Consider the following 22,981-nt stretch of genomic DNA (forward strand, 5'->3'; position numbering starts at 1 on the left):
GGCACACAGCAATGCAGGTATACTAACAATAACGGTATATGCATTGTGGAAGCTCAACTGCAGTAGCCTGGTTAATAAACCAGACCGAATCTGCCGTTGGCAAAAAAACAATTGCCTGCCGGCGGATTACGGTCTGGAGAGGCTCAATTGTACGCCCATTTCCTACACCAGAGAAATGGGGCGGCCAATCGGGACACGGTATGCAATATGGACGGGCTTTGGTACAGTGACTTTCAATGCTTGAGACCTTTGACTGACAGTAGCTCTGACCAATTGCGTCAAAGAGAAAATGTTTCAACCCGCCCCCCTGGAAATGAAATCCAAGCTGAGCCTCCCCTGACTAATATCCCGCGGTCCGTGTGATATTAGTCTGGTTTATTAACCAGGCTACAACTGCAGGCCAGTTTATCTCTGCCTGAATCCCTACATCTAGCATACAAAAATTGATTTCTGTCTTTCTGCACAATATTTATGTGATCATATATTCACATTGCAGCTGCTTGGCTGTTTTGTTACCCATTTGGACAGTAAGTGCATACAGTATGTGCAGTGCAGTATGATGTGCATTTGTTTTCATAAATCACAAATTGTTAATCATAGCAAAGACAAAATGGAATAATAAGCTCAGTGAATAAATAGCTCCACATTCATTTATGACCCATCATTTTATGACCATGCTCATATGTATGCTCTTTGCGTTGCTAATTTTACTCTGCAGGCCAAAGAGTAGACCTTCCCTATGTCACTGATCACGTAGCCTGACCTAAGCAGAGACATTTCTGGCCTAGATGGGAGGGCCGCGCCTCAGAAAAACGCGCACCCTGATTGGATCTCATCGATCTGTCTGTCACCCCCGGCCCCTCCTCTCCCCCCTAGTGCAGCGCTACGTCACATCATTTAGAGCGACGCCTACGCGGAAGGGTTGACTCCCACTTTTAGACTGGTTCAGCCCACGGCTTTTTCCAGGCTTTCATCTTTCGCGCAGACGAAATGAAAGCCTGGGTATCGAGGCTACTGATCACGTGACCCCAAGTTCTAGACCTCCAGTTCTAGGCTAAACAGATTTAAGAACTCTAAGGTATATTAGGTAGGCTATATATTAGGTATATTAATGACTGATGATTATGATTAAATGTTGAAAATGAGTGGTATTCCCCTTTAAGATACAGTGTGTATCTTGCTTGTTTTTTAATGTTTTGTTATTCTATCACATACAGTATAATGGTTGTAGTCATATTTCAAAGAATAGCTCCACTTTTTGTATATATTTTTTGTTTTTAGATTAAATATCTGTTACAGTCAACCTTTGCCTTGGGCACTGTTTGTAAACACAGGAATGCACTGCTCCAGATGATTGCACTAAGTATTGGGATATTACTTTTTATTTGTTCTGTTGTTCCTAAAAGGTAAAAGGGTTTGGCAAAGCAAACTCTCTCTCTCGCTATCGCTCTCACTCTCGCTCTCGCTCTCTCTCTCTCTCTCTCTCTCTCTCTCTCTCTCTCTCCCCCCCCCCCCATTGGAGGAACCAGCCATGATATTTCCCATGCAAGATTAGATTTGGACGTATAACAACAATGTTTACAAAGGCCTTTACATAAATAAAATGGGGAGTTCCAGGGAAGTGCTGTAAAGGATGGCAGCATATCGCTCCTTCTAGTCGAGGGCAAAAGTTCCCCCCAAACCAAATTCAATAAGAAGACAACTCTGAATGAGAGGAAAATGGCAGTGCGGCCATGGAATGATTTTATTTTAAAGGGCAATTTGCTTTAGGATGTAATTCCATCATCCTCTCTCTCTCCCTCTGCCTTACATAGAGAAGTAATAGATAGAAGAGAACTGAAGCTCTGACCTTATTTTCTCCAAACTCATGGCGTTCTAGTCTAATTTAGCAAAGTCAATGCGTTGAAATAGGTATGCGTTGTGCTGATGGCTTGTCACCAAAGTATCTCAAGTGGCATTCCGTAAAAATAATTATTCACCAAGCTCATGAACAACCTCACTTTCTCTGCATTGGGCTGGCCAAGACATCCTACCGCCAGTGGTGCAATGCAATTAAGTACATTTACTTAATGACATTTTCTTAATGAAATTGTACTTAGTATTTGTTTACTGGAGTATTTCCAATTTCTATATTTTTACTTTGACTTTATTTAGGCCTATTTGAAAACTTTAGTTGCTAGTTACTTTGTAGATTTTGATTATTATTTCAAAACATACATTCATTAACCACTTCAGCCCTATATACTGTACATTTCTTCCATTTGCAGATCTACTATTTTCAAAAGATATACATTTGAAAACTTTAAATATATATATATTTTATTTATATATACTATATTGCAGTATTGATACGTTTTCTTAAGTAAAACATTTTTGTAGTTTTTCCACCACTGCTGCGAGAAACTTTGAAATTGAACATCCCCATCGCACACCCCAACACTCGGCACAGGACAGCAATCCATCCCCATCGCACACCCCAACACTCTGCACAGGACAGCAATCCATCCCCATCGCACACCCCAATACTCGGCACAGGACAGCAATCCATCCCCATCGCACACCCCAAAACTCGGCACAGGACAGCAATCCATCCCCATCGCACACCCCAATACTCGGCACAGGACAGCAATCCATCCCCATCGCACACCCCAATACTCGGCACAGGACAGCAATCCATCCCCATCGCACACCCCAATACTCGGCACAGGACAGCAATCCATCCCCATCGCACACCCCAAAACTCTGCACAGGAACTCCGGGCACAAACACAAACAGAGCCACGAGATAGAAAACCCATTGGACTAAACCAAATTATAAAACAGCAAAAGGAAAACTATCTGACACACTGGAAAGTGGCAACACAAAAGCAGAGTAAACTAGAATGCTATCTGGCCCTAAACAGAGAATACACAGTGGCAGAATACCTGAGCACTGTGACCGACCCAAAACAAAGAAAAATCTTAACTAGGTACAGACTCAGTGAGCACAGTCTCGCGATCGAGAAAGGCCGTCATAGGCAGACCTGTATCCCGAGAGAAGACAGACTATGCACCCACTGCACACTAAATGAAGTAGAAACCGAGCTACACTTCCTAAACATCTGTCCATTGTACCAAGACATCAGAGACACATACTTCCCACAGATTACAACCACACACGGAGATTTTGAAAACATGACCAATGACAAAAAACTCCCATATCTGCTGGGCGAAGTACAACAATGTGCAAACACAGCAGCAAGATTTGTGAGTTGCTGTGATAGGAGAAGGATATCAAATGGAACACAACCACCGTAAAGACTAATCATTGTGTATATGCCTGCACTATACCTGCATCGAGTGATCTTGGTACATAGAAGTTGATCTATTGAAGAATCTGACAAAGTACATAATTTTTGTTTTTGTTTTGATTGTATTTCTGTATTGTTGTACTGTTCTTTCTGCTTTGGCAATGTAAACGTATGTTTTCTCATGCCAATAAAGCCCTTTGAATTGAATTGAATTGAATTGACAGCAATCCATCCCCATCGCACACCCCAACACAGGGCAGAAATCCCCATGCCATTGTAATTCATCAAACCATGGAATACGTATATGGTGTACATGGTGTGTACAGTATATGACAGGGAACTCCAGATAAACGTAACTCCTCTTTTCACTCAGTGTCAACTCTGTTTCTTCAACATCGTAAAGCTTATTGATGGAAGGGGACTTTTTTTACCTTTTAAATACCTCAAAAAAGTTCTTCGAAATGTCGAAATGACATTGGATGAGTGCTCCAGCTAGTGTCCTCAGTGTGTTCCTGCTTGTTTCACTAGAGGTTGTCCTCTAAGGTCCAACCCAGGTAGGTAATTTCATTGAGGAGTTTCCTTGAGATTATACACCTGGTGCACGTGTCAGGCTCTCTGCAAAAGCTTATTACTGACAGAAACTTATAATGAATAACTGTATATCGGAGAGGAATTTGGAGGGCAATGGCATTGGTAACAATGGTATGGTTGGGGTTGGTAGAGCATGATATTAATCACATATTACGATTCATCATTGGGTGGGAAAAAAACAATATCTAAAACAATGACATCAGAGATTTGTAATCTTGAAAGGGAAGGATTGGATATTCTATTCTAACCACCAGTGTGGTTTTAAATGCCATGAGAAGTGTCATGATCCGTGACCTGTTCTGTCACCCTGATGTGTTTCCCTATGTTCCTTGTTTTGGGTTTTACTTTTGTGTACTTTTACCTTTTATTTTGTAGTATCTAGTGTCTCTTGGTTTCCTGTGTTGCCCATGTTTACCTGCCTTGTCTAACCCTGTGATTAGTGTAGTGTTCCCCACCTGTGTCCTGTTACTCTCCCAGCCAATCCCCGTGTTGATTTGTCTGTTGTATTTCACCTGTGTCTAGTTAGTCCATGTCTATTTATATGCCCTTGTGTTTTCAGTTCTCTGTTGGTTTGTTGCCTGTGAGTATTTTTGTAGCCTTGATGCCTTGCTTGTTTGATCCCCTAGTTTTCCCAGTATAGTTTTCCCCTTGCCATCCTTGTGTTCCTAGTTTTGTTCCAACTACCTCTAGTGTTTTTGACTTGCTGTACCTGGACTCCTGTTTGGACTTTCCCTGCCTCTGCCTCACATTCTGCGTTTGGGTCCTATCCTCAACTTGACTCACACCGTGACAACAAGAAGTTATTTTATTGTGAGCAATTGATATGATAAGAGTCAGAGTGGCAAATTGTTGGCCTGGCAGATCGAGATCAGAATGGAATATAGCTCAAGATGTCAGTGATAGTGAAGCTTAAAGAGGGTGTTACTGCTCTTCTTAACATAATAATGATCGAGGCAGCCACTTTGTGACTTTTTGTCAGACTGAAAACCTGTTGGGGCAATAACAGACATGGGAGACGTGACAGTCTGGGAGCTGAGTTCACTGAACAGGAAGTTGTATATGCAATAGTGAAACTCAGTTTATAACACATATTGTATGCAACATTAGTGTGTATGCAAGTGGGGCCAATACTTAGTCTTATAATGAAGTCTGCATGCAGTTATATGGAATATAGTTACCTGAGCTTTTTATAGCTTCACAGCATTATGTAATCATTTCCCTTAAAAGGAGACGGTACCCGTTATATAATTTTAGTTACTAGTCCATACCCATTCGGGATGACAATCCCAATCCTACCTCTCTCTCGGCTCCCTCTCTCATCGATGCGATGCTCAGCCAATCACAGCGCAGAATGACACACCTTCCAGCCAATCACAGCATGCAATATCGGCGGGCGCATTCCGCCCTCAAATTTCGTCCTCATATTTTGAGTGCGTGCGTGCGGATAGTTCTCAGTTTGAAGCTCAGAGAAAGAATAACTTGGAGTTAGATAATGAGTCAGAGTGCAGCGGTATACGGAGTGCAAGAACAGGAGCAAGGACGAGACAGGGTGCCGCTGAGAGTGATTATGAAAAAGCTGACCCCGGGGGCTGATTGTTGGCTCGTCAGTGATGATGTTCAGTGGAGAGTAAGATTGTGCCTCAGGCCACACTGGTGCATGACTTCCTGCATCCCACGCAATAGCCATTCTCCTGCCTGTCTGCCTGAGTGCTTCACGGCGCTACAGCCAATGCTGGCAACCTAATAAGATCCATGAACTCTGCTCTGGACCCTTACTGGCACGGAATGAGTTTTCATCACAGGGATGCAGAGGTATTTCCAAAGTTGTGTCTTTATAAACATTGGTCTGATTTGAGTGAATGGTAAACATAAATTCACCCAGTCCATCAGACATATCCCTGTCTATGTCTAGAGAGAGAGAGAGAGAGAGAGAGAGAGAGAAAGAAAGAGATTTGACTGAAGTATGAATTGAGTTGGTGGATATTTATATATTGTATTGCTGCTAAAATATTAATTCAGGTAAATGTTTTTAATATTAACTATTAGCAATCAGATTTCTTGTATCCTCTCCTCTATCTTTCAGCTTTCTCCTCTAGTCTTCTCAGTCTTTACAATACCCACTTCCCTTCCTTCTTCCCTCTTATATCCTGGGGAGTGTTTCTCCCCAGCAATATAGTGAACTGTATGTGCCTTTTGCCAAGGTACTGTACAGCCATGCTCCCTGCCAAAGGGCTGATGCAATTTCACCGTGATAACGGATCATTAAAAATATATGTGACTTTGCTGTCGTCACACGATCCCCCTGGTCTGTAAATGAGTGTTGTGTACGCTGAAGGTCTGTGCTGCCACAAAGCAGGGTTGACAGGTCGCTCTTACATAATTCATAGCCAGAAGGACAAACATGTGTTGCAATTTATTCATACCTTTAGCCACTGCTTTTGTTATGAGAGGCTTAGTTTAACACCTTTCTAGATGGACCTTTGTGTGCATATTTTGCCTTAAGTCACAGCTACATTACCTATAATACTTAGGCTCATGGTAGAAATGGGAATTCATTGTCCAACACTCAAACCTCTGTAAATCTCAAATATTTGTCTGTGTGGTTTTTGCCTACAATCTACAATAGAATAACCACCTGTGTAATTTCTTCAACCATGGATTTGAAATACATTAGATCAGTATTATTTTAGTATACACATCAAGGTCGCTGAGTAAGCAATGACATGTATTAGAAATGATTAATCTGCACCCTCGGGTGGCGGAGTTGTAAAGTACCTGCCCACCACCCACTTTGAATGTTATCAACCAATAATCACCAGTAGGTTTCTTATTAAGACGATCTTATCGACCTAGGAAGTTCGATAAGATCAGAGGGTGGAATAATAATATGTATTACTACTCCTACAGGCTTTTTTAAATGAAAGAAAAAGCTTATTCCAAAGTTAAAAAATAATCAAGTATATTGATGTTCTTTTTCCTTTTCTTTGTTAGCTTATTTGGAACTTTGCTCTTCTAAAACAATTCACAGATGATCATATTTAGTAAATATGTCAATATTATTCTGGATTACACCCAAACACACATGTACTGTACATCATCCTAATATTATGTCTCTGCTGTGGAGAGAGTCAATATACAAGAGAAGTCAAGGATCAGTGATTAGCCTCCACTGTACATCATTTGACCCCCCAGTATTAGGATGTTGATATTCATTCATCAGCCAACAGTCCCCACTCACAGGTAGTACCCCCCCCCCCTTCCCCAGAGAGGACGTATAGGGCCTTAGTCCTACTCCTCATCCCAGCCAACACTCCCCACTGACAGGTAGTTACCCCCCCCTTTTGATTTACATCAAAAGGGCATGTGTTTATTTCAAACAAAGTGTTTTTTTGACTGGGGGGTCATATTTTGACAGCAGGAATTGCCTGTCATGTGTCCACAGATTTATCTATATTCTTTTTCCATGTATGGTTGAATGGATTGAATAAAAAAGAAACGTGCAGAGCTTTTTCAAAGCACACAGAGGCTTGCTGTCTATTACTTAGTCATTCTTTGGTTGTAAAATTAAATCAATGAGCGGTATACCACTTGGATGAGCTCTCAAAGATTTGAACTATTTACTACTCGAGGTGCCCAGGGCACTCTGCCAAAAGAAGAAAATGCTAGCCTTCAAGAACGCTGAAATGTCAGACACCACGCTGGGAAGAGGAGCATTCCTAGCATCTATTTACCGCATAAAAGTATGACAGGAAAGACACTGACACCTCACAAAACACTTGCTGTAGACACAGCCACTTAAAGAGCCATTTGGTGTGGTGATGCCAGCATTATTGGGTCTTGTTATCATCACAACGCGTGTTTGGCAGCATATGTCCTTGTTTATGTCAGGAAGAGGGACACTGTCAGTAAAGCCATGGCGATGATGAAGAAGCCAGACCAAAAATATTTAAAATGTATTATTATACATATCTATCTAAAATAATAATAATCATGGCTGAAAACATACACTAATTAGAAAAAGTGCCCCTCGGGGCACAGGTCTCCACCAGGCCATCAGGTCAGGTTATTGTGGCCTATAATAGGCCAATGTGAAAAGGGTGCCATTGCTTATTTGATGGCAATTGGATGATTTGAGGGATTTTGATCCAAAAATATGTCTTGCAAATATCCACCTGTTGGTGATGCTATAAGGCCAATGTGAAAAGGGTGGGATATATTCGTCGGCCTGCATTCATAATTTGTGGCATTTTGTGCAACAAAAAGCCAATCAGAAAGAAATTTGTAAAAGCTTTTTACGATTTCTTTCCAAAATAGCAGACCTACAAGTGAGCTTGTAGATCTGCTATTTTTCAATAGCTAAAGTATAACATAATGCTTAGTTAATCGATCATTATGACTATATGTACATTTGTCGAACGAGTACTTTTGTGGGCTATGGAATCTTATATGATTGCATTAAAACAGTTCCCTGAATCCATTCAATATCAGAAACCACCGGAGACCACAGAAGCCACCACAAGTCTCATTGCATTCTTCAAAACATATCTATGGTTTCAGATGAAAAGAAAATGAGATTGCCATCATATGTGATTATGATCAACCAGTAATTGTTTGCCTTCGCATTTTCAATTCCCATTGAGCTATGGGATAAGCAATAATATCATGATCACATGCACAAAGCAAACATGGAAATTAGATTGGTGAGGCCAGATCCCTCTGGCAGAATTCAAGGTGAAGCATACAGTATAAAGTACATGTATATAGTATGCATAAATACAGACACAACATGTGACACCCTCTGTCATTCGAAAGTATGTAGCATTATTCTACCACTTCTACTGCCAGAGGACAAAGGATTCATCATAGTCTTGCATAAATTAGGTTACAAGTTTACGATGATTTATTGACTTAATAGCTGGACGTGATTACAACAGAGGAGCAGATTGGAGTCATGCTCGGATAGTTTTGGATTAGAGAGAGAAATGAGCCACTCTCGTGTGTGTGTGTGTGTGTGTGTGTGTGTGTGTGCGCGCTATGAAGTACAACCTATTCTACATAACAGAGTCCCTGCTTAGTTGGTATACTAAGCAGTGAGCCCTCCCTTGGGGGAGAAGCATCTCATATTCAGGCATTGAATTTTCCATATGCAGCTACCATATTATCAACAGAAACAGAGAAAAGCTGTGAATAGATCAACCTGCTTGCCTTTGTGTGCATGAGTTGTCCGCGCGCGCGCACACACACACACACACTGTTGGTTTTGTTTTGTCAAAGTTTCCTGGCTGTCATTTCCCTTTGACTTCTGTTGGTGTTCGATCTATTTCATGTCACACTGAACAAGTAGTGAGTCACCTTTATTATGAAACTTGTTACATTCCCATTCCACACTCTCCATTTCTCCTTTTTTTCCTCTGTGCCTTTCATATTCTACCTACCTCACATCTCTTTGAAAGTTCCATAGCTGGTCTATTGGGAATATATTAACCAGGGAGATTCTAAACTGCCACAGAGTGAGGATGACAGGTAGCTCTTACATAATTCATAGCCAGCAGGACAAACATATGTTGCCATTTTGTGTTTGTGTTACCAATGTCTTAAACACCTCTTCAAATGGGCCTCCTGTGTATTTTGCCTCAAGGTGCCTGTAGCGAATGCAGTGGCTGCAGGCAAAACCTGTTTTCAGGTCCATTAGGAGTGTGCTGACTGCCGAATGGTGTCCACTCTTCACAGCATGCCCTATTACGAGTTCCCCTAAGTTGCTGTTCACCAGTTGGAGTTGAATATTTATTTATTTTTTAGCTTTTCTTTTTTAAAGGTTCTTTCATCGTGCTCCTGATACTGAACCCAACCAGGATGTGTTTTCCATGTTCTAGCTTGAAAGAAAACTGTGAATTATTTGTATAAATCTGACGGTGACAATGGTAAACCACAAAATCCTCTGTGTTAATTCAACTTTGAGAATGCATGTAGGCCTAATGTATGGACCCGTAATAGAACACAAACCACTCCATGTTATTATGTGTGACATGTAATAACATAATAAGATACAACTTCAAGATTCCTTTACCATCATCTATTCTAGACGAATTTGGTCACGTTTGCTACTATATAGATAGTGGTTAAAGAACACTTCATGAAACATTACTCTGTAATGTTTCATGAAGAAGTGCCTACTGTAGAGTTCCGCTGTTAAGCAAGGATATTTTTCACAGATTAAACCCACTTGTCAGCATGGGGAGTAGTGGTACTATCTCATACTAATATCCTCTCTGTGCCATGCATACATCTTCATCAGGTGAGAGTGGAGAGAATACTGAGATGAAGGGACATACAGCAAAGAGCAAAGAGGAATGTTTAGCTCCTATACCTATACAATGCCTGTGCACTCAGAGGGTGAGATCGAGGCTGGAATCTGCTTCAAAAGAGCGCACACACACACGCACGCACGCACGCACGCATGCGCACACACACACACACACACACGCGCGCACACACACCACAGACCCGGTGATGCAATCGGTCATGTCCGTTCATTTGGTAGCATAAAGATCAGATTACATTCAAGGGCATGTATACCCCGATATAATCAGGAGAAGTTAATTGGAAATATTCATGTGGGACCTTTTTTTTATTTTTATAATTTACGTTCATTGTCATAGTTTCTTAATCTTGTAGATTTAATTATTATTCTCGTGATAAACAAAACCGTTCATTTTACATGAATGGTCTTAATAATTGAATTAAAAGTTGGAGCCTTTAAGAGATATGGAGAGATGTATGGAGCTGAGTGGCTCAGGGGCCACTCGGCAAAATACCAAAAGTCCAAGGGCCGCAAGCCCAAATAATGGTGGTCCTATATTGGATTATTTTCGTCCGTGATTTTCGAACACATTATGAGTAGACTAAAAATGTAGGAAACACACAGAAAACGGACTACATTTGCATCTAGGAAAGGTCAAACCTCATTTTACTAAATTATTGTCACTAGCCATTACCCGTTGTGACCCGGTGCGTTTTTAATTCACTAATAAATTCATTTTTTTTTTTTTTTTTTTTAGATATTTTTTTGCGGCTTACGCCTTTTATTGATTTTTGAAGGGACAGACAGTAGGCTGACAGGAAACGGGAGAGAGATGGGGGGATGACATGCAGTAAAGGCCGTGTCGGGTCCGGGAGTCGAACCCGCGGCACACTGCGACTGGATTACCAGTCCGGTGCCCAGACCGTTACGCTACGGCCTGGGCCATAAATTCATTATTAATAATTAATGTGTCAAATCGAAAAAAGGGCTCCGTTAAGACCTCCATATTCATATGGTCAATGCCTGTGTGAAAAGAGGGAGCGATTGGTGCAGGCAATGAGGAGATACAGTAAGTGTTTGTTTCTGACAGACAGACAGACAGACAGAATTATAGTATGATGACATGGAATGATTAATGATGAAAGTTAGAAAATTTTTCACAAAATTTGATGAACATGAACATTGTAAATAAATCAAATATCAGAGATAACCAAGAGGCCAATACTACTGAAATGAATAAGCCATATCACAGTCTCATGGACTGGTACAAATAATAACTTAACAGGGGCATTCATAACATGTGTACATTGGGGATTAGTGGAATGAAAACATAAGTGCCCCGCCGGAAGAGGAGTGCTGATGCCGGACCAAACGGGCCACCATCCTGTTATCCACATTCTATTAGGCGGCGCCCCCAGAGGCAAATTCAATTCCCAGACTGTAGTGCTCCTAACAAGGCTGACAATAGCCATGGTCAGAATGAACACATTTTAGTAGTTGAACCACCTGAAGGATGATGTTTATGACTGTGTAACACGGTTTAGGATGCTTCTGAAATGGAGGAAGATTATAGCTACAGTATATGTATAGGCCTGATACAAGCTTTATCAGTCTGTGTACTACTGCCCAAAGGTCAAAGGCACGTACAGCAGATTTATTCTGTTTTGACTATTTAAGTGCCAAAATTCTGAAAGATCTTACAGATGTTTTGATTCTCCCCCGTACAGAAAGCCAATTATATTACTCTTCATTGGCAACATATCAAATTAGATAGTGCACCTAATTTGATCTTTTGACCATTTCTCTGTTTCTATATTTCCCCAGTGCTGTTTGGTCAGTTTGTGGTGTTCCAAACGCTGACCAGTGATGTGGTTGACATCTTCGATGGGCCCTCCACAGAGTCCCCTCTCCTTTCTTCCATATATGGATCCCACTCAGGTAAGACCAAAATGCTACACTTGAAACACTTGAATCCCTATGTCTTTCGCTCTGACCTTTCACTTAAATGAATACCAGCTCATCGGGAAGACCGGCGTTTTTATTTTTCAGCTCAGATGAATCTGAGCTGATCACAGCTGTTTGCAGCTGCAGTGTTTCATTCCCCGTTTGGATATAATGCATAAATAGATTTTCCCTGGGGAAACTAAAATCCAAACAATGCTTTATGCTGTCAAGACATGTTTTTCCCCTGTCCTCTAATCATGATTTAATGGAGTATAATAACGATACCTAATGGGTTATGATTGCAAATTAATAAATTCCTCGAAGATGCCAATTAAAACAACTGAAGCAAAACAAGTGTAATTTTTTTGTCACACCCTACGTATAACATAGGTCTTGGCAGTTTCTAATCTAAATTATTTGCATTCCAGCTATAGCAGTACAGTATTAAAGATTACAAAGATAATTGAGTAGATCAAATGTATTGCTAAAACAAGCTTTATCTCCTGTGATATTATCACTTGTTTTGCTTGAATGATGCTGTACAGTATTACTTGTTCCAGAAACAGTGCATTCTGTACTGTATATACACACCATGATTTTTAACCTAAATCTTTTCTTCTGAAGTACGCCCATGATGTCAAACTCATTGCTTTGCGTCATCAGGTGTAGGTCGTATGACAAGAAACAACTTGATGCTCAGGGGTACACATACATTTTGCAGGAGAAGACACTCCCCACATCACGTGTGATTTAGGTTCAGAATCAGCAACATGTCTCTTAATCAGCAGTTGCAAGCTTGGTAACATGTTAAGTGTTAAGTATTTTATGCATCATTCAATGACATTTGAGAACTAGAAAGATTCAATCATGTAGAATTGCAAGTGTGGTTGCCTATCTGTAAAGGAATATTGTTCAGTTAGAATAGTTGAGTTGGGTATGTCACCGTATGCATATACTGTCCAATCAGATGAGGTCAAAGCACACAAATGCCTTGGGAAGAGTTCCGAAATCGCTGGCCAATCCGAAGGAAGAATAGAAAGTTATTGCACGATATACAAGTTTTTAAACGATTGAAGTGCTGGAGTGCAATATCAATAGTTTATTTGCTTATAGGCAAATACACTAATAATGATATCCAAAACTACAGTAATTGTAATTCTCTTGTGTGTTCTCCAATTAGGCGAGACTCTCCCGTTGAGTTCTGGAAACAAGATCACACTTAACTTTACCACCATAGGACCAGAAACAGCCAAAGGATATCACTTTGTTTATCAAGGTAACTTATTTTTTATTTTCTTGAATATATGTATATATATATATATATATATATATATATATATATATATATATATATATATATATATATCAAAAAGAGAAAAAACCTTCCAAGGAAGGGACTGCACACTCCAGGGAACAGAGACGGACAACTTACTGCATCAACTTATTTATTAGCATGACACGTTTCGCCGTGAGCTTCGCCAGGTAGCACCTGACGAAGCTCACGGCAAAACGCGAAACGTCTCTGTTCCCTGGAGTGTGCAGTCCCTGCACACTCCAGGTTTTTCTCTTTTTGATGTCTATGCCTGCACCTCCCACGGGTCTTTTTGGATGTGCAGGAGTCCCTTTTTTGTCTCATCTATATATACTGTATATATATTGCACTGGGGACAGTCCATCCCAGTTGACAGTGCGTTGGGGGCGGGGGGCCCCGTGCCCGGCCGCAGCCGGGCAAGGCGCAGAGATACACGATTCCACGGCCTATATATATATATATATATATTTACACACATACATGCATGCATGCATACATATCATGTACACACATACAGCACACACACACACACACACACACACACACACACACAGTATATTTTAAAAATCACACCCGTGTGAAGTGAGGGGCGGTAATATATTAAAGTCTAACTCATGTTGATTAGGTGATGTAATGGTGACCAACGGTGCCAACATAAACATTAAACGCCATTAACAATAAAGAGACAATATGACGTAATGAGGCACATTATGACGTACATTTTCCCCTTCATTGTCAATGGCGTTTACAAAACAAACATTGAACTAAAGACAAACATTAAAGCTGTATACAGTATACTGTAGGAGGGACTAGCGCCCCTTGGAAAAAGCCTTGGCTCATAAAAGGCTGTTCAGTGGTGTGCTATACTGCTATTGACTGTGGTTGAGGATGGCTGAGCAGAACAGGGCAGAGCAGAGGGAAGGAGACTATCCTGCCACAGCTGACCGGATTGACTGATAACCTGCAAGGAGATTCAGAGGGGCTTAACCATTTCTCTCTGCCTCCTTCCTCTCCCTATATCTATGCCTTTCTCTCTGCCTGCCTGCCTGCCTGTTAATTTCTCTCTCTCTGTCTCCCTCCCCCTGACTTCGTCCATCTTCAGCCGTGCCCAGGACTAGTGCCTCTCAGTGCAACTCAGTACCTGAGCCTCGGTTTGGCAAACGGCTAGGGAACGACTTTAGCATTGGCACGGTGGTGGTGTTTGAATGCAATCCAGGCTACACGCTGCATGGTTCCAGTGCCATCAGGTGCGAGGCCGTGCCCAACACCTTGGCCCAGTGGAACGGCACTGTGCCTACATGTGTCGGTGAGTGACCTGATTGGTATCCTGAGCCGCACGCACGCACGCACGCACGCACGCACGCACGCACACACACACACACACACACACACGCACGCACGCACGCACGCACGCACGCACGCACGCACGCACGCACGCACACAGATAACATGCATTAAACCTGATATTTATTCAATGAGCTGTCAAGATCAGTCATCTTGTCTTTTGGCAAGCATTCATTTCAACTGACAGGAGTGCACATGCATAAATGTACTTGTATATTGTACATGCAAGCAGATTCACAAGAGGATTCACCCAGTCATGCACCTGCACCTGCACACAATACACATACATTATTAAACATGAGGACCAGCATATACTTGTACGCACGCACGCACACATGCATGGAGTTGACTTTTCGCCTGGTTCTTTTGTTCTGTTGAGTATCAACACACAGTATGAATGTGATTGTGAATATAAACAACATGCATTAAAATTGCAATAATTATTCAAAAAGCTGGTCTCTTGCCATCTCTTGCTGGTCTATGTAGTCTTTTGGCAAACATTCATATAAAGTGACAGGAATGCAAATACTGTAAATATGCTCATGTACATGCAAACAGTTTCACATGAGGATTCACTCGGGCCACGCAACTAGTGTATATCATGCTCACATCATTAAACGTGAGGACCAGAAGGCACGCACACACACGCGCGCACACACACACACACACACACACACACACACACACACACACACACACACACACACACACACACACACACACACACACACACACACACACACACACACACACACACACACACACACACACACACACACACACACACACACACACACACACACACACACACACACACACGTGGAAGGGGAATAGCAGTGGCACGTGTGGTTTAATTTCCAAACAGTGATTTTTATCAGGAGATACTGTCTGAAACATCTCTCATAGCGGCAGTACTCACCCAGAATAATGGATATAGTTTCATGGCAACTTCAACGGAAAAAACCCACTATGCTCAATTACTCAGAGCTTCTTTATTGGAGATGATGTCAGCAGACGGCTGTGTTCCAGTACCTGTGTTTAGAACTTACTTTCCTCGGCTCCTTGCCCAGGTATGATTGACCTGGCTTGCTCTTGTTCTGTTTTCTATGCTTAAATCAGGAGCTGTTGGATCACAACGCGTCATGATTTAATTAGCCTCATCTGAATGAACACATCATATTTGGTTGGTGCCCATCAAGTTTATGCGGAGGAAAAGATGCTAATAAGTAGTGGTCTGTTTTGGTTGTGTTGCCAGATGACTATATGAAAGTGTTCAGTTCACATGAATATGGTCAAAATCAATTGGCATTGAATGGTATTTTCATGTAATTTCATGTAATTACTTTTACAAAATAGGTATTTGTATTAATATAACGAACACAATGTCCCTGCAAATCGGACAACATGGAAATATTCATGAATTTGTCCTTGGGTGAGCCTGTAGTATATTTATTGATTATTTTCCTGTCCAACTGAGACTCAGCTGAATGCTTTCAGATTCCTGTACTACCATGATTCATTATGATACAGCACAGACAACCCACACAAAATACTTGTGTTGTAGTACCCGGAGGTATAACAATGTGCTTTGGTTTGCTGTTCTGAGAACTCAAAGTCTCTTTACAAAACAGAACACAAATAAAAACAACTTTATTTGAAAAAAAGTTCCAGTAGAAATAAAAGACAAGTCATGTTTTATTTGGTTCTGCTCGGGTGTTGCGTTCTGAAAATAGCAGATCTACAAACTCACAACATGTTGCTCTGCAACACGTGAGCTTGTAGGTCTGCTATTTTCAGCGTGCAACCAAGTGTAAAATCTGCCATTATGTCATGATGCTATCAAGGCCTACAAAAAATATTTTTGTTGACAAACTGTATATTTAGTCGACTAAAATTCAACTAAAACTCTCTAATCGGGCTGATGCCTTACCCACATTTGGAGTTATATACTGTACGCCATGGATATGTCATATTGACGACTGACGTCACTCACAGGCTGGTCACATAAATTCTGAGATCCATGTTGGAGCCACGTGATAAATGATCCACATTGAATGTTTGTAAAGGTCAATAACTGCAAGGTCAATAAGTCAATGAGTAATCATCTTTATAAATGGCGATCTCAATATTGACCATAATAGCCGTGATTATGGGTTTTGCCATAATCGAGCAGCCGGAGCGGACAACACACCACAAGTTAAAACAAAGTAAACCACACACACTCACTATAATTATCTTCCTCCATATGAACAGTTTAGAAATGACTTAGCACCCGTTTTAACCGTCTGTTTTTGTCCCATAAGGAGATCTCTATTATGTCTTGTCTGCCTGTGTCTGAAGAGTGCAAACTAACTGCGAAAAGTGGACTGGCTAAGTAATCAAATGACAGGTGTGGTGTTACCATGGCAATCAATTGGCTGAGGCAGAGACTGGGAATTCTACAGGTGAGGGGACTTAGGCTCATTAGGTCCACTGGCAGAGCCTGACCAGAGCCTTTTGTGGTGTTTCTGGACAACGGTGTATTCTGTATTTAAGTCCGACGTTATTTTGTAGTGCTACGTTACGTCCGGGTCCAAGTGGCACCAGCTCCCGTCCGCATCTCATTGTAAATAGATTTTTTTACAATGACGTTATTTTTCAGAAAGGAAGCAATTGAGGGTTAAAATGGGTCTTAATGCTTCCAAATCGAGTAGAATTATTACTGTTTTGTACAAGTGTCCATGACAAAGAAAATATATGATGTGGAGATAATAAAGACCATTATTATCATTATTATTGAAGGTGGTAACAGTCCATTTGCTCAGTACAATATTTCGGGGGCATATTTAGAATGTGTGCAGGCTTGAGTATGTTGAATCTAGTTTCCATTAATGAGGATTTAGTTGACACAATGGAATAAAATGGCGATAGTATCCAGTGTGGGGCAGACGGCCTGTCACAGCCAGACTTGGGAGAGCAGCAGCTTTGTTGAGGTTGCGTGCACGCGACCTCACCCTCAGGCGTCTTGCTGGTAGTAGGATATACAGTAGCCTATAATTATTGCAAAAATGTTGCCATATTTGCAACTAGTATGTGAGTTTACATTATTGAAACAAATCAGAAGTCACTCAGAGTACAATTTCCGATGGATCCATTTGTACATCTGTTAAACGATGACTCTATGTTACCTCTTACGGTAAAGACCCGGTGATGTAGTGTGTGTGTGTGTGTGTGTGTGTGTGTGTGTGTGTGTGTGTGTGTGTGTGTGTGTGTGTGTGTGTGTGTGTGTGTGTGTGTGTGTGTGTGTGTGTGTGTGTGTGTGTGTGTGTGTGTGTGTGTGTGTGTGTGTGTGTGTGTGTGTGTGTGTGTGTTCAATTTTGTATGCTTTGAAATTATTATATTTTGTGTTTTAAAGTTTATTTTAAAGTATCAATGCTTTTACTTTACCGCTTGTTTGGAAATTGTTATGGTCGACATGAAGGGTTAGGCAACATTCACAATATTTTATACCATTTTATACTTGATGGGTGATGGGTTGGAATTACATTCTGCCTATGTTATAAATTTGAACATGTTGCTTTTAAATTGATTCACATTAAGATATGCCCACTCTGTCCAATTAGACCCTCCTACACAGTTATTATGCAGTAGTGTTTGAGTCTCTTGCTGTAGCAATTTTCTCACTTTTCTCTTTGCGACCTTGAAAAGTTGGAAAATGCAAAGCTTTGTTGTTTAATTGGTGACAAATGGGAGATAATGGAGCCCATGTGTTCTTTAATTATTACAGTTTATTACAGTGATTCTCATGTTATCAACAGAACAGACTTTGTTATTTTCACATTATTGACTGAAAAATCTCAGTTATATCCTCTTCTCGATGTAGCCAGGGGAAAACAAGATGTGGAAAAGAGTAAACAGTGCTTCCTAGTGCGTTTTCAGTTTTGCTGTGAAAACATATTGAATGCACATTGTGTATTTTATTTAAAAAGTTGACATCTCGATCAAATGGTCTTTGATGCTTTGACTGGCCTGTATAGTGTCAGTCACTTCCCTTTGGAGTGTTCCGGTGCATGCACTCGCCATGCCTGGCTACTTGCCGTAAATATGATATATGAGCCTGGCAAAGATTGAGATGACTGGGTAGCATCCATCCTTTTATGACTGTCATGGTCTCTAATCATGCTCAACCAACTTAACTTTTAGCTCATGGGTATCAAAGGAGCTGTTAGCAGAGCAATTTCCCTCAGAATATTTTTGATCCTTGCAGTAAAGTAAAGCCAGTGGTATTCATTCAGAAGAGTCTACACAGGGAACTTGCATCTAGTTTCTTAAGAATGTGTTAAAGACTAAAGCCTGATTTATAATTGTGCACCTGAGTCGCATGCAGAAATGTACGGAGCCCCTTAGGGGACATTGCTAGGTAGATTATTTAAGAGCTGGTGGTTTATGTTTTCTGGTATGGAAAAACATTTTAGATGTTGGCAGAAAAAAAACAAGGCTATAACATTTTTCTTTTAGGAGATGAAAATGTTTTGAAAGTGGAAAGATATTTTTTTTTGGAGGGGATGACATTCTTTTTTTAGGAGATGAAAATGTTTTTTAATGGGGAAAGATATTTTTTTTGGAGGGGATGACAAATTTTTTTTTAGGAGATGAAAATGTTTTTAAAGGGGAAAGATATTTTTTTTTGAGGGGATGACAATTTTTTTCTAGGAGATGAAAATGTTTTTAACACATCGATTGCGCAAAACGCTCTAAAGCGCTTTATTAATATCGAACGCCGTCTGCGCATAACGCTCTAAAGCGTTTTATTGGGTTTTTTTATGATTAATGTGCTTCATATTTATACGCGCCCGGACAACATAGAAAGTAACACCGATGTCTCTAGGAAGGTCCGTTATGTGATCCGGGAGTTAAAAGCCCCCCCCTCCTGAAAAGAGGTCTGGTCTATGCGGCATGCCGTATCCATTACGACGTACTGGAGGCGGCCTCGCCGGCATGCACGGCATAGACCAACGCAGATGTCAAGGGGATCTAAAATGGAGGTACCCATGCTAGTGTGTGTGTGAATACACTTGATTCCCCTCCCCTCCTGTTTCTACATGGTTTTTCCCGAGGCAGCAATGTAGGCCCCCCCCTCTTCGTTTCGGATCGTCGCATTTCAGTTTCAGTCCCCCCCCCACTCACTTACCCACTGTGGCTGTGCCTCGAACTGCCTTTCACCGCTGCTTCGTCCTCTCATTCTCGGAAAGAAATAGCCCTCTGCCCGACGTTACTAGGAGAGATCACCGCCGTGGAACCCCCCCCAGGCCCGCGTTGTGATCGCTTTGCATCTCTCTCATTCTCGGAAAAAGGATATAACGCCTCCAACTGCAACCGCCGCTTCGTCCTCTCATTCACTCGGAAAAATAGCCCTCTGCCCGACGTTACTAGGAGAGATCACCGCCGTGGAACCCCCCCAGGCCCGCGTTGCGATCGCTTTCCACCTCGTCCTCTCATTCTCGAAAAAAGAGAGCCCTCTGCCCGTATATAAGAATAATCTGCAACGGTCGCCATGTCATAATGATACGCGAAACGAATGACGTATTATGAGAGAGATGATCAACTGGCCGCTTTATATGTCTTGACCACCCATGTTTGGGCAAATAAGCCCGTATAGCGATTCTCGACTCGACACCGTGGATCACCATTAGCCATAGAGCCTTCGCCAGGCAACACTATCCGTACTCCGTAGTGTGGTTGTAACCGACTTTTTATTCATTATAATTGCAGTGATAAGACCGCAATGAAGGCGTCTGCGACGTAATCGACCCGTTTGTAATGTACAGTATAACGAATACACATTGATTAGAGTCTCTCTCTCTCCTCCTTTCCACTGCTTATCTCTCCTGAGGTTCTTTGCCCCAGAACATGTCCAGACATGTCTGTCAACAACGACTAACGTGTCTCACCGTTACACAATACACTATCGTTCTGAAACGATCGGAAGGTAGACTGCCTGGTACACTGATCAAGACATGTGTTGCCCCCCCTGTTACTGAGACAATTTCAGATATGTCTATAGTATGTACATGTCGCTATATGCCTTGTCTAAAATACTATTTTTCAGAGAGGATTTCAGAGAATGAAGGACCTGAAGAACTATTATTCACAAAATAAGGCCTATAGCGACATGTACATAATATATACCGTATGAAACAGAAGACTCTCTGCTTTCATAAGAAAAAAACTAATACTGTAATAATAATAAAAATCACACCCCTGTGAAGTGAGCAGTGCAATGTTGCACAACATTGCACTGCTCACTTCACAGGGGTGTGATTTTCATTATCAATACTAATACTGTAATAATAATAAAAATCACACCCATGTGAAGTGAGCAGTGCAATGTTGTGCAACATTGCACTGCTCACTTCACAGGGGTGTGATTTGTATTATTATTACAGTAGAAGTATTTTTCTTATGAAAGCAGAGAGTCTTCTGTTTCATACGGTATATCATATGTACATGTCGCTATAGGCCTTATTTTGTGAATAATGGTTCTTCAGGTCCATGCATTTTCTGAAATCCTCTCTGGTGGGCGCAAGCTGCATTCAACAGCCAATTACTGACAAACTATACATGGGACCATGTGTATTTGTTTTCCTCCTAAAAGTAGACATTCAGGGCTTTCATTCAGTGTGTAGTATGTATATGATATTATTTGTGTTCATTTTTATATCTGTCTGTCAATGTCTGTCAACTTCAACCTTCCATATCTCTGCTGTTTTTTCAAAAGAGCAGCGTGCAGCGAAAAGCAGGTTTTAGAAAAAGGTCAATATCTCCAGAATGGAAGATGGTAGAATCATATTTTTTTTTTTAAATTGAAGTGGACTAGTTTGGCGTTCTTTTGATTTATGCGATGTGCGATGTGCTATAAGAGGCCCCTCGCTGTGGGCCCCTAAAAAGTTAAAAAGTCCAATGTTAATCGTGTAGCACAAGCAATCCTGAGTAGAATTTCAAGCGTTAGCAATCAATGTGTTAAAGTGGAAAGATTTTTTTTTTTGAGGGGATGACAATTCTTTTTTTTCACTTCCAAGTTTTCTTGAGACCCCCAAAGACGCCCCCAGGGGGGCGACACAATTCAAATGAGCCCACCCCCGTCCAAAACGGTAGAGAAATGACAGAGTTAGCATTTGGGGGTCCCTGGGGGTCCCCGAACCTTGAGACCCCCAAAGACGCCCCCAGGGGGGCGACACGATTCAAATGAGCCCACCCCCGTCCAAAACGGTAGAGGAATGACAGTTACCATTTGGGGGTCCCTGGGGGTCCCCTAAACCTTGAGACCCCCAAAGACGCCCCCAGAGGGGCGACACGATTCAAATGAGCCCACCCCCGTCCAAAACGGTAGAGGAATGACAGAGTTACCATTTGGGGTTCCCTGGGGGTCCCCGAACCTTGAGACCCCCAAAGACGCCCCCAGGGGGGCGACACGATTCAAATGAGCCCACCCCCGTCCAAAACGGTAGAGAAATGACAGAGTTACCATTTGGGGGTCCCTGGGGGTCCCCGAACCTTGAGACCCCCAAAGACGCCCCCAGGGGGGCGACACGATTCAAATGAGCCCACCCCCGTCCAAAACGGTAGAGAAATGACAGAGTTAGCATTTGGGGGTCCCTGGGGGTCCCCGAACCTTGAGACCCCCAAAGACGCCCCCAGGGGGGCGACACGATTCAAATGAGCCCACCCCCGTCCAAAACGGTAGAGGAATGACAGTTACCATTTGGGGGTCCCTGGGGGTCCCTGAACCTTGAGACCCCCAAAGACGCCCCCAGAGGGGCGACACGATTCAAATGAGCCCACACCCGTCCAAAACGGTAGAGGAATGACAGAGTTACCATTTGGGGGTCCCTGGTCCCTAAGTAGCCATGTGCTTGTTTGGTTACGCATGACAAGTAGCCATGTGCTTTGGAGTTGTGCACAAAAGAGGTGGGTTTTTTTAGGAGATGAAATTTTATTTTGAGATGATTATTTTTTTTGTTTCTGCACAAAGTTTTTTTTTCCTTCAAAGTTTGAAAAGAAAACTTGGAAGTGAAAAAAAAAAAAAAAAAAAAATTGTCATCCCCTCAAAAGAAAATATATTTCCCCTTTAAAAACATTTTCATCTCCTAAAAGAATTTGTCATCCCCTCCAAAAAAAATATCTTTCCCCTTTAAAAACATTTTCATCTCCTGAAAAAAAT

The 22,981-nt window shown here is 41.7% G+C and overlaps 1 protein-coding gene across 1 annotated transcript in view; it reads left to right on the forward strand.

Annotated features, from left to right (window-relative positions):
- LOC310855938 (CUB and sushi domain-containing protein 3-like) overlaps window positions 1–22,981 on the forward strand; it is a gene marked incomplete at its 5' end in the record, with an annotated part of 374,665 nt that overhangs the window by 204,869 nt on the left and 146,815 nt on the right. The window contains 3 exons of the mRNA XM_083761135.1: window positions 12,006–12,119; window positions 13,306–13,401; window positions 14,540–14,743. Coding sequence (XP_083617261.1) covers window positions 12,006–12,119; window positions 13,306–13,401; window positions 14,540–14,743 — 414 coding nt within the window. The remainder of the gene's footprint in view (window positions 1–12,005; window positions 12,120–13,305; window positions 13,402–14,539; window positions 14,744–22,981) is intronic.

Source organism: Protomyctophum parallelum (genome assembly GCF_964188405.1).
Source record: "Protomyctophum parallelum genome assembly, chromosome: 3".
NCBI lineage: Eukaryota > Metazoa > Chordata > Actinopteri > Myctophiformes > Myctophidae > Protomyctophum > Protomyctophum parallelum.